General features: G+C 44.6%; 1 protein-coding gene across 1 annotated transcript; it reads right to left on the bottom strand.

Moving 5' to 3' along the window:
* Positions 1-5881: 5881 nt before the first annotated feature.
* On the bottom strand, positions 5882-8861 carry hp (haptoglobin). Its single transcript, XM_029721739.1, has 4 exons — positions 8708-8861; positions 8267-8379; positions 6828-7096; positions 5882-6643 (listed from the first exon to the last, which is right to left on the bottom strand). Exons 1-4 carry the CDS (start codon positions 8710-8712, stop codon positions 6080-6082), a joined length of 951 nt encoding a protein of 316 aa, XP_029577599.1. The 5' UTR covers positions 8713-8861; the 3' UTR covers positions 5882-6079.
* Positions 8862-13486: the final 4625 nt, after the last annotated feature.

Genomic DNA, 13486 nt, shown 5'->3' with positions numbered 1-13486 from the left:
AGAGAAAATTGATAGGGTGCCAGTGGATGAGTGGGCACATGAGACAAGGCTTCAGATCATGTCAGGAGAAAGTTGACAATGGTAGTGGAGTGGAGTAGTCATCACCTCTTAATCAGGGAACAGGAGGGGACTTAGCTGGAAATACAAATAGCAGATACATTCCATTACAGCTGCGCCATCGTAAGTTTGGACTACAAGTTTCTCTATGAACTTAAACTCAGACATCTCAAAAACTCATAAAGTCAAACACAGACTGCGCATCTCGCCCACTTGACACATCAAAGTGGCCCAAGAAACGTTCCTGAATAAAGACCTGATCATCCACATACCTGACAATAACGGACAACTGCAAGCAGACTAGTGGCACCATAGGTCCCAGAGTGGTGGGGCAATTTTTAATAGTTGATCAAACTGAAAAATAGTCTCGTTTTCATCCGATACGGCATGTCAGATTTCTAATGTTTAGGTGTCGCCTAGGCTGCTGCAACATTTATGTCATGAGTTTTTGCTTGTGTATTTCCAGAGTGATTATGTGTTATCTTTGCTAAATAAATACCGGAGGAAAGTGGAAAGCCTACCTGAGCACGCGCAAAATAAATGCGCCGCATCAACCTCTCTCTTTAATATAACTTTAATGGATGAGGCGATGGAAGCTATCAAATCATTCGGAATTGTTTTCAACATCCCAGTAAAGCATCATAATGTGCAATTACCTCTGCAAGCTCCTTGTAGTTGCCCTTGTTAACGGAGCTTTCCCTCTCGTCGTGTCCTCCTAAAAGCAAATTATTGCATGGCCCCCTTTGTTTTTTCATGTATCTGAACGATTGATGTTCTTAAGGTCACTGCACCCCCTTCGACCAAGGCTCAGACTTTCCAAAAAGCAGGTAAGGCCAGCAATACAGGCGGCCTGGTGAAAGGCTCCCTGTTAACCAGCAATACTTTTGATTGAAGTTAGTATTGAACGCCCTCATCTTTTAATCTGTCTTCATGAAACTGATCTCAGGCAGAGGTCGACCCTCGCTTTTAATTCACACCTGAAATGTGTTTTCTGCATTTAACCCAACCCCTCTGAATCAGAGAGGTGCAGGGGGCTGTCATCATCGACATCCACATCTTCGGCGCCTGGGAACAGTGGGTTAACTGCCTTGCTCAGGGGCAGAACGACAGATTTTTACCTTCTCAGCTCAGGGATTTGATTCAGCAACCTTTCAGTGACTGGCCTAACGCTCTAACCACTAGGCTACCTGCCGCCCCGTAGCCTAGTGGTTAGAAGCTTTAGCTAGCCCAGATAGGTTCCTAATCTCCCAACCTCATAACTAAAGCTATCAATCAAGTTAAAGTAGCTAGCTTGTCTAACTATCTTAGCTGGCATGCCTTCTGGCAAGGCTGGTAGACTTTAGAAAAACAACCAATAACTAAATATACTGAATAAGACTCATTCATTTCAATATTTTACCCAGATTTGAACAGAAATGCAGAGAAGCATATTTAGTTTCTTAAAAAAAAGAACCAGCAAGATACAGACAGCTCAAGAAGGTATGCTTAGATATGCATACCTGTAGAATTAAGCATAATCATTATGGCTCTAGATTGCATGTAAAAGCTGTTTCAGGTGTTTAAAAAATCCCAAATGCTCCAACTTCCGGATGGGGGGGGGGGGCATAGCCCCACTCCGGACCACCCCCAGCCATCCTCACATACATTGTGCCCCCCCCCCCAGATTTTTTGGGTTCACGATGTCCCTGGGCAGAACTGTTTTGTCTGTGATGTTCCATGGTTCTGGAACGTCATGATGCAGCAGTGGCCAGAGGCTCGTTACTGCCTGTCAGAGTCTCATCGCTCACTAACTTCACAGCGACAAATGACATGACAAAGAGCTCCCACTGTTAAATGGATGAAAGATAGCTCAATCTGTCTGTCCCTCCACTGTAATGCAGAAAAGATACAAACACTCTCAGTTTCTTGGATTTCCAGAGGGAAGGGCTAGTAATTACGCAACAATCGATCTCTCGCTCTTCTCCTTCTCACTCTCTCTGTCCCTTCTTCTGTGCAGCACATGCACACACATGAAAACAGTTTCTCGTGACTGGCAGAAGCTAAAATATTTCATGGAACTGTATGTCTGTCATTATGCAATTTAGGTTTTACAAGGAGTTTGAAACATTTTCACTTTCAGTTTTTTATGGGGGCTAGATAACATATTCCATTATATGTATAGGCTATGCTATGTCAAGGCTATGCTATGTCAAGGCTATGCTATCGCTATGTCAAGCTGGCACCTCCACAATACTTCAACTCAAGAGATCAGGGTTGGGGAAAGTACCATAAGGTACCGTTTATCATCAAAGAGGATTTTTCAATTCTTGAAATGGAATATCAATTCACTTACTTATTTGAAATGAAATGTATTTCAAATCAAATCAAACTTTATTTGTCATATGCAACAAGTGTAGACCTTACCGTGAAATGCTTACTTACAAACCATTAACCAACAGTGCAGTTCAAGAAGAGTTAAGAATATATTTACCAAATGAACTAAAGTGAAATATAATCAAAAGTAACACAATAACATAACAATAATGAGGCTATATACAGGGGGTACCAGTACAGAGTAAGTGTGCGGGGGTACAGGTTAGAGGTAATTAGGTAGGGGTGAAGTGACTATGCATAGACGATAAACAGCGAGTAGCAGCAGTGTACAAAACAAATGGATGGGGGGGGGGTCAATGTAATAGTCCGGTGGCCATTTGATGAATTGTTCAGCAGTCTCATGGCTTGGGGTAGAAGCTGTTAAGGAGCCTTTTGATCCTAGCTCTGGTACCATTTGCCATGCCATGCGGTAGAAGAGAAAACAGTCAATGACTTGGGTGACTGGAGTCTCTGACTTTTTTATGGGCTTTCCTCTGACACCGCCTATTATATAGGTCCTGGACTGCAGGAAGCTTGGCCCCAGTGATGTACTGGGCCGTACGCACTACCCTCTGTAGCGCCTTACGGTCAGATGCCAAGCAGTTACCATAACAGGTGGTGATGCAACCGACCATGCCAAATCTTTTCAGTCTCCTGAGGGGGAAAAGGTTTTGTTGTGCCCTCTTCACGACTGTCTTGGTGTGTTTGGACCATGATAGATCGTTGGTGATGTGGACACCAAGGAACTTGAAACTCTCGACCCACTCCACTACAGCCCAGTTGATGTTAATGGGGGCCTGTTCGGCCCACTTTTTCCTGTAGTCCACGATGAGCTCCTTTGTCTTGCTCACATTGAGGGAGAGGTTGATGTCCTGGCACCACACTGCCAGTTCTCTGACCTCCTCCCTATAGGCTGTCTCATCATTGTCGGTGATCAGGCCTACCACTGCTGTGTCGTCAGCAAACTTAATGATGGTGTTGGAGTCGTGTTTTGCAACACAGTCGTGGGTGAACAGGGAGTACAGGAGGGGACTAAGTACACACCCCTGAGGGGCCTCAGTGTTGAGTATCAGCGTGGCAGACGTGTTGTTGCCTACCCTTACCGCCTGGGGGCGGCCCGTCAGGAAGTCCAGGATCCAGTTGCAGAGGGAAGTGTTTAGTCACAGGGTCCTTAGCTTAGTGATGAGCTTCATGGGCACTATGGTGTTGAACGCTGAGCTGTAGTCAATGAACAGCATTCTCACATAGGTATTTGTTTTGTCCAGGTGGGAAAGGGCAGTGTGGAGTGCGTTTGAGATTGTGTTATCTGTGGATCTGTTGGGCGGTATGCAAATTGGAGTGGGTCTAGGGTATCAGGGAGGATGCTGTTGATGTGAGCCATGACCAGCCTTTCAAAGCACTTCATCGCTGCCGACGTGAGCGCTACGGGGCGGTAAACATTTTGACAGGTTACCTTTGCTTCCTTGGGCACAGGGACAATGGTGGTCTGCTTGAAACATGAGGTATTACAGACTCAGTCAGGGAGAGGTTGAAAATGTCAGTGAAGACACTTGCTAGTTGGTCCGCGCATGCTTTGAGTACACGTCTTGGTAATCTATCTGGCCCCAATCTTAATCGTGTATTGACGCTTTCCTTGTTTGATGGTTTGTCTGAGGGCATAGCTGGATTTTTTATATGCGTCCGGATTAGTGTCCCGCTCCTTGAAAGCGGCAACTCTAGCCTTTAGCTTGATGCGGATGTTGCCTGTAATCCATGGCCTTTGGTTGGGGTATGTACGTACGGTCACTGTGGGGACGACGTCGTCGATGCACTTATTGATGAAACCGATGACTGAGGTGTTATACTCCTCAACGCCATTGGATGAATCCCGGAACATATTCCAGTCTGTGCTAGCAAAACAGTCCTGTAGCGTAGCATCCGAGGCATCTGACCACTTCCGTATTGAGCGAGTCACTGGTACTTCCTGCTTTAGTTTTTTCTTGTAAGCAGGAATCAGGACGATAGAATTATGGTCGGATTTGCCAAATGAAGGCCGGGGGAGAGCTTTGTATGCATATCTGTGTGTGGAGTAAAGGTGGTCCAGAGTTTTTTCCCCTCTGGTTGCACATGTGACATGCTGGTAAAGATTTGGTAAAACTGATTTAGTTTGCCTGCATTAAAGTCCCCGGCCACTAGGAGTGCCGCTTCTGGCTGAGCATTTTCTTGTTTGCTTATGGCCTTATAGAGTTGGTTGAGTGCACTCTTAGTCCCATCATCGGTCTGCGCTGGTAAATAGACGGCTATGAATAATATAGATGAGCACTCTCTTGGTAGATAGTGTGGTCTACAACTTATCATATGGTACTCTACCTCAGACGAGCAATACCTCGAGACTTATTTATAATTAGACATCGCTCACCAGCTGTTATTGACAAAAGGACACACACCCCCACCCCTCGTCTTACCAGACGTAGCTTCTCTGTTCTGCCAGTGCATTGAAAATCCCACCAGCTCAACATTGTCCGTGTCGTTGTTCACCCACGACTTGGTGAAACATAGGATATTACAGTTCTTAATGTCCCGTTGGTAGGATAATCGTAATCCTAGGTCATCCATTTTATTTTCCAATGATTGCATGTTAGCAAGTAGAATTTATGGCAATGGGAGTTTACTCACTCACCTACAGATTCTCAGAACAATCTGCGTCCTCTTTTCCTCCATCTTTTCTTCACGCAAATGACAGGGATTTGGGCCTGTTCCCGGGAGAGCAGTATATCTTTCTCGTCTGACTCGTTAAAGGAAAAAGCTTCTACCAGTCCGTGGTGAGTAATCCCAGTTCTGATGTCCAGAAGTTATTTTCGGTCATAAGAGATGGTAGCAGCAACATTATGTACAAAATAAGTAAAAAAATAAGTTACAAACAACACAAAAAAATTAACAAAATAGCACAATTGATTACGGGCATGTAAAACATCAGCCATACTCTTCGGCGCCATTTCTGAGATATCTCTTGTTGAAACTGAACATATTGTGGTACAGCAGGCTGCTCCAAAGCAAGAGAGCTATTAACTAGTGTTGAGCTATGATGACAAGCCTTTTGTCTTCTGTATTTAAATTAGTCACTAACCAGGAGTGACATGACCTCCATTCCCCTGCTGGGAGGGATTCTAGACCCTCGTTTATGTAGCTCTATTTTAGAACAAGTTATTTCCTTCTTGAATGATTTTCATGACAAATCTACAAAAAAAACCTTGCTGGTCTCAACACAATATCCTCCTTGGCCATATAACAATTTTCCTTAATAATTCCATTACTTAAATGAACTTTAAAATCGTCTCATGTCCTAGCTGTAGGCTACTTGTTTTAATGGCTCTAACATGCGCTCATCTTACAGCTTGTAGAGATTATCTAAAACATGTTTCCCAGCATTCTAATATGAGTTGAAGAAAATGTGAATGAAAGTTATAAGGTGAAACATCGGAAACCAAACTTCTTAGGAGAGATTCATTTATTGAAAATCCTTTGAAATAAACATCGGAAGACACACTCAATCAGGCGGGGGCACACACTCAATAAAAGTCGAAACTTGAGAGAGTTTTACAAGATCAAGTCAGAAAATGACTTTGTTAGCAAAGGCATAATGGAGATTATGAGCCCCGGCTCTCATATCTGAAACTGTGCTGAGTGGAGGCTACAACTGCCTCGAATACATCTCAGACATTACACTGGAGCGGAGACTGGCTGATTTCTCACTATCACCCCTGAGGACACTGTTGATCCAAGGCATGTAGGCAGAGAGCTTCATGTAGACAGCGTATTTCCTCACGGCACAGGTCTTATCGAAGGATAGGATCCCTGCAGCATACACTCTGCCGTCTTTGGGGTCCTGGACTGCCAGGGCACCGCCTGCATCCCCAAAGCACACATTCTCCTGGTACTTGCTGGCTCCAGTACAGAACATGTTGTCGTCTATGGTTGGAGTGCTGCCATCGCGGTTGTACTCTGCCTTACAGAAGCCGTGCGATACCACAGGCAACACCAGGTGTTTCAGTGACTCAGCGGGGGTGAAGTGGACCCCCCAACCCCAGCCTGTGATGATGCCTTTCTCCTGGGCTGCCTCAGCCAGGTCCTCACCCCTCTCAGGCAGAGGGATGGGCATCACAGCCTCGCTCAGGGTGAATGGCTCCTTCAGCTGAATCAGAGCCAGGTCGTTGTCCCAGTCTGACACGCTCTGGAAGCCTGGGTGCAGAACCACCTAGAAGGGGAAGGGAATAATTCATAGGACCTCTTTTTGATGATCTACTGTATTTGTGCTCTAACTACCTGTAAGACTGAAAATGATGATGTAGGTGAGAGAGCCCAGTGCAGTTCTGCTTGCTGAAAATACTGAATTGTCTGTATATTGTTTGAAAGAGATGGTAATGGGCATACTAGCTCACCTTTTCCACAGCAACTTCTTTGGAGGCATTGGCTTGGGAGTATCGCGTGATGCCTAGGTACACCTTGGGGATGATTGGTTCTTTCCCCTGGGTGTCCTGCCTACTCTTCCTGACAAACAAGTTCCTGCCAGCGGTCAGGACCCAGCGGTCAGAGATTAGAGCTCCCCCAGCGAAGCCCCCGTTCATGACGTTTTTACTCAGATAGACCATGGCCTGCCAGGGGACATGAGGGGCCAGGGTGCCCCCAACCATACGCCTGAAGCGCAGGTCTGGGCAAGAAACACAACAACATTATTTCTATACAATCTCTATATGGTTAAAACATCCCCAACTCAGCACCACCTAGCACTTACTGCTGTGCAACTCAAACACAACCATAAAAGATTATTGCAGAAAAATGAAATGTGCCTCAATACAATTCCAGCCTTGGTTTTAGTTTGAGTTTGAGTTTGCTCAAATCAACACTATTCACTTGAATACACTTAGCATTTGGTAATAGCTTTCTGGAACCTTTTAGCTTTGACCTGACAAAAGTTCAGTAAATTCATTAATCATCTACTATTATCTAAAAAAAAAAAGTGTTGTCATGACTTGAGCCAGACAAGGCTAGCTTTCACAGAATTACCTTGGAGGTCACAATACGCAGAAACCTAGATGAGGATGGAATTAGTGTCATTTCTCTTCTCAAACATTTTCCTGAAACGTTTGATGAGAGGTGGATTTTTCGAGGAATTTTACTTTTCAAGGCTTTCATGCTCTGTAGATTTTCCTAATGACATATTTTACCATCCAGCTTGGAGGAAGCTGAGACTGAGGATCTTCCTTTCCTCCCTGCTTGCCTTCTCTTTGATCCCTGTCATCTCATGTGTGTCGCTGCTGAATCGATTTTTAAGATAATCGGGATAATAGCTGTGAGCCGTGAGACTTAACAAGGTTCTCACTTGAAAGTGATGGTGACATCCTCATTTTGGCCACAGCTACTGTATTCTCCAACAGGCTGAATAGGAACAGCTTGTGTCTGCTCAGCTCAGAGTTGCGTAAGGGCAGCCATAGTGAAGATTGGCTTCAGAACATCCGATGAGAGTGACAGTGTAATTGAAATGTGAGTGGTATCCTTACATGAACCAGTCACAATGGGCCAGCAAATATAATATGTTTCGGAAATAGACAAATTGCACGTGTGAAAACACACGTGTAATGTGTAAGTCCAATATTTTGGGGCGATATTCTGCATCAATGGTGTCACTAACACCCACCGTAACATAGACATGGGATAAGAAAGGTTGTCAATGCGCCTTGATCTTTAAAATGTACATGTTTTTGTTTGAAAACGTTTCATCCCTCTCACTTTGTTGCCATTTCAATCTAAATCAGAAAAAGTAAGCCCGTATTGGCATAAAGCAGGGAGTTGGTTATGTGTCAGTTAGACAGATAGCTACCTGAATTGTCTGACATCTCATCAATTGATTTGGTTTTGTTTTTGATTTTGATTTTGATTTTGACCTGTGCCAGACAGACACAGGAGGCCACGAGGAGCACTGCCAGGGATGACCTGCGGACAGAAGGAACACATAAGTACAGTACACACACACAGAGCCAACTGGCAGACAGCGCCCAAACACTCACTAGTACCACAACTAACGGTTCCTTTACTTAGGAAGTCTCTGGGCTTGCTTGTTAACCTATATTTAGAAAAGGTCTCTAGCTAGAGCAATTTGAATGTTTTTTGAAAGATTTAAGTAGCTGTGTTTCCCTGCCATTCCACAAAGATCCATTGTCCAAAGACATTTCAGAGATTCATTTGGATTGGTACTGCAATGACAACAATTGCCAGGCAACTACGGTTTTGTTGAGGAAAGAATATGAAAAGTATAACATACCACATTTTGATGGAAATATCTGTTTATCAGTTTGTATGTTGAGCTGTGTCTCCTCTGTAAAGACGATGTACTCCGTGAGAAGTTATAGGATCAAGGCCTTATATCTGCTGAGGAGAGAACTCACCCCCTGTCTGCCCACCCCTGGGAATTTTGCTGGACACAGCTTCAGTTCTGATTCCCGAAAATCGGAGAGATTGCGAAATCTCTGTTCATGCCAACCCATTATTGGAATCGTGTCCAAACCCAAACCCTGACCCCATCTGGAGCTCAGCCACAGCCAACTAGTATCAGAGAAGACCATCTGAGGGATAAATCATTTCATAGGGTATGAATTATGAAATCAGAACAGGACACAGCACATCTATAATTTGTGTGTCAATTTGGTTTATTGAAAGTAAATGAGGTGCATATAAATGCCGCATCAGAGTGTGTTATTTAAAAAATGTGATATCGTCATAGTTGTTGTTGTTTGTTGTTGACTCACATTTGCTGTTTACGACTCACTTTGGTAACACTGTACTTGACATCCAGCGTCATAAAACAGTATGACACAGTCATAACCATGTCATAATATGTCATAACAGCTGACATAAATTGTCATAGCCTGTTATAATATGGTCATAACACTGTTATGACACATATTTGGACCTGTTGTGACATATATTGAGTTATTTTATGGCTGGTTATAACACCTACATAAGAGTGTCAAAACTCACAAAACCTACCACACAAGGCAAAACATTCCATTACACCATAGCCTACATGTCAACAGTATGTTTATGTTATATACAAATGTTTGAAATTGACCATATTCAATTATTGTAGTTGCTCACACATTGATGTCAGACATTTTTTTTTTTATAACCAAAAAAATGTAATTCACCTTTATTTAACCAGGTAGGCCAGTTGAGAACAAGTTCTCATTTACAACAGCGATAAAGATAAAGCAAAGCAGTGCAGACAAAAAACAACAACACAGAGTTACACGTGTGATAAGCAGAAGTACAGTCAATAACAAAATAAAAAAATCTATATACAGAGTGTGCAAATGGAGTAAGGAGGTAAGACAATAAATAGACAATAGTAACGAAGTAATTACAATTTAGCAAATTAACACTGGAGTGATAGATGTGCAGATGATGATGTGCAAGTAGAAATACTGGTGTGCAAAAGAACAAAAAAGTAAATAAAACAATATGGGGATGAGGTAGGTAGTTGGATGGGCTATTTACAGATGGGCTATGTACAGCTGCAATGATCGGTAAGCTGCTCAGATAGCTGATGCTTGAAGTTAGTCAGGGAGATATACCATTGAAGTCGGAGGTTTACATACACCTTACCCAAATACATTTAAACTCAGCTTTTCACAATTCCTGACATTTCATTCTAGTAAAAGGTCCCTGTCTTAGGTCAGTTAGGATCACCACTTTATTTTAAGACTGTGAAATGTCAGAAAGATAGTAGGGAGAATAATTTATTTCAGCTTTTATTTCTTTCATCGCATTCCCAGTGGGTCAGAAGTTTACATACACTCAATTAGTATTTGGTAGCGTTGCCTTTAAATTGTTTAACTTGGGTCAAAGGTTTTGGGTAGCCTTCCTCAAGCTTCCCACAATATGTTGGGTGAATTTTGGCCCATTCCCCCTGACAGAGCTGGTGTAACTGAGTCAGATTTGTAGGCCTCCTTGCTCACACACGCTTTTTCAGTTCTGCCCACAGATTTTATATAGGATTGAGGTCAGGGCTTTGAGATCGCCACTCCAATACATTAACTTTGTTGTCCTTAAGCCATTTTGCCACAACATTGGAAGTATGTTTGGGGTCATTGTCCATTTGGAAGACCCATTTGAGACCAAGCTTTAACTTCCTGACTGATGTCTTGAGATGTTGCTTCAATATGTCCACATAATTTTCCTACTGCATGATGCCATCTATTTTGTGAAGTGCACCAGTCCCTCCTGCAGCAAAGCACCCCCACAACATGATGCTGCCACCCCCGTGCTTCACGGTTGGGATGGTGTTCTTCGGCTTGCAAGCATCCCACTTTTTCCTCCAAACATAACGATGGTCATTATGGCCAACAGTTCTATTTTTGTTTCATCAGATCAGAGGACATTTCTCCAAAAAGTATGATCTTTGTCCCCATGTGCAGTTGCAAACTGTAGTCTGGCTTTTTTATGGTGGTTTTGGAGCAGTGGCTTCTTCCTTGCTGAGCGGCCTTCCTTTCTGAGTGGCCTTATGTTGATATAGGACTCGTTTTACTGTGGATATAGATACTTTTGTACCTGTTTCCTCCACCATCTTCACAAGGTCCTTTGCTGTTGTTCTGGGATTGATTTGCACTTTTTGCACCAAAGTACGTTCATCTCTAGGAGGTTTTCACCAAAGTTGATTTGTCACGTGCGCTGAATACAGCAGGTGTAGACCTTACAGTGAAATGCTTACTTACAGGCTCTAACCAATAGTGCATAAAAGGTATTAGGTGAGCAACAGGTAAGTAAAGAAATAAAACAACAGTAAAAAGACAGGCTATATACAGTAGCGAGGCTATAAAAGTATCGAGGCTACATACAGACACCGGTTAGTCAGACTGATTGAGGTAGTATGTACATGTAGATATGGTTAAAGTGACTATGCATATATGATGAACAGAGAGTGGCAGTAACGTAAAAGAGGGGTTGGCAGGTGGTGGGTGGCGGGTGGCGGGACACAATGTAAATAGTCCGGGTAGCCATTTGATTACCTGTTCAGGAGTCTCATGGCTTGGGGGTAAAAACTGTTGAGAAGCCTTTTTGTCCTAGACTTGGCACTCCGGTACCGCTTGCCATGCGGTAGTAGAGAGAACAGTCTATGACTGGGGTGGCTGGGGTCTTTGACAATTTTTAGGCCCTTCTTCTGACATTGCCTGGTGTAGAGGTCCTGGATGGCAGGCAGCTTAGCCCCAGTGATGTACTGGGCCATATGCACTACCCTCTGTAGTGCCTTGCGGTCAGAGGCCGAGTAGTTGCCATACCAGGCAGTGATGCAACCAGTCAGGATGCTCTCGATGTTGCAGCTGTAGAACCTTTTGAGAATCTTAGGACCCATATCAAATCTTTTTAGTTTCCTGAGGGGGAATAGGCTTTGTCGTGCCCTCTTCACGACTGTCATGGTGTGTTTGGACCATTCTAGTTTGTTGTTGATGTGGACACCAAGGAACTTGAAGCTCTCAACCTGCTCCACTACAGCCCCGTCGATGAGAATGGGGGCGTGCTCGGTCCTCCTTTTCCTGTGGTCCACAATCATCTCCTTAGTCTTGGTTACGTTGAGGGATAGGTTGTTATTCTGGCACCACCCGGCCAGGTCTCTGACCTCCTCCCTATAGGCTGTATCGTCGTTGTCGGTGATCAGGCCTACCACTGTTGTGTCGACTGCAAACTTAATGATTAGGAATGGACTGGAATGCCTGGCCATGCAGTCATGGGTGAACAAGGAGTACAAGAGGGGACTGAGCACACACCCCTGGGGAGCTCCAGTGTTGAGGACCAGCGTGGCAGATGTGTTGCTACCTACCCTCACCACCTGGCCCGTCAGGAAGTCCAGGATCCAGTTGCAGAGGGAGGTGTTTAGTCCCAGGATCCTTAGCTTAGTGATGAACTTTGAGGGTACTATGGTGTTGAACGCTGAGCTGTAGTCAATGAACAGCATTCTCACATAAGTGTTCCTTTTATCCAGGTGGGAAAGGGCAGTGTGGAGTGCAATAGAGATTGCATCATCTGTGGATCTGTTTGGGCGGTATGCAAATTGGAGTGGGTCTAGGGTTTCTGGGATAATGGTGTTGATGTGAGCCATTACCAACCTTTCAAAGCATTTCACAGCTACAGACATGAGTGCTACAGGTCTGTAGTCATTTAGACAGGTTGCCTTTGTGTTCTTGGGCACTGGGACTATGGTGGTCTTCTTGAAACATGTTGGTATTACAGACTCAATCAGGGACATGTTGAAAATGTCAGTGAAGACACCTGCCCGTTGGTCAGCACATGCCAGGAGCACACGTCCTGGTAATCCATCTGGCCCCGCAGCCTTGTGTATGTTATTTTTTATTCTTTTTTACCCCTTTTTTCTCCCCAATTTCATGGTATTCAATTGGTAGTAGTGACAGTTTTGTCTCTTTGCTGCAACTCCCATACGGACTCGGGAGAGGCAAAGGTCAAGAGCCATCCTCCAAAACACAACCCAACCTAGCCGCACTGCTTCTTGACACAATGCACATCCAACCCGGAAGACAGCCACACCAATGTGTCGGAGGAAACACCGTACACCTGGCGACCTGGTCAGCGTGCACTGCGCCCGGCCCGACACAGGAGTCGCTAGTGCGCGATGAGACAAGGATATCCCTGCCGGCCAAACCCTCCCTAACCCGGATGACGCTGGGCCAATTGTGCACTGCCCCATGGGCCTCCCGGTCGCTGCCGGCTGCGACAGAGCCTAGGCTCAAACCTCGAATCTCTGGTGGCACAGCTAGCACCTTAGACCACTGCGCCACTCGGGAGGCTAGCCTTGTGTATGTTGACCTGTTTAAAGGTCTTACTCACGTCGGCTACGGAGAGCATGATCACACAGTCGTCCGGAACAGCTGATGCTCTCATGCATACCTCAGTGTTGCTTGCCTCGAAGTGAGCATAGAAGTGATTTAGCTCGTCTGGTAGGCTCGTGTCACTGGGCAGCTCGCGACTGTGCTTCCCTTTGTAGTCTGTAATAGTTTGCAAGCCCTGCCACATAAGATGAGCATCGGAGCCA

Source organism: Salmo trutta, chromosome 29 (genome assembly GCF_901001165.1).
Source record: "Salmo trutta chromosome 29, fSalTru1.1, whole genome shotgun sequence".
NCBI classification, from domain to species: Eukaryota; Metazoa; Chordata; class Actinopteri; order Salmoniformes; family Salmonidae; genus Salmo; species Salmo trutta.
The sequence above is the reverse complement of the archived record's forward strand: the minus strand, read 5'-3'. Positions and strand labels throughout refer to the sequence as shown.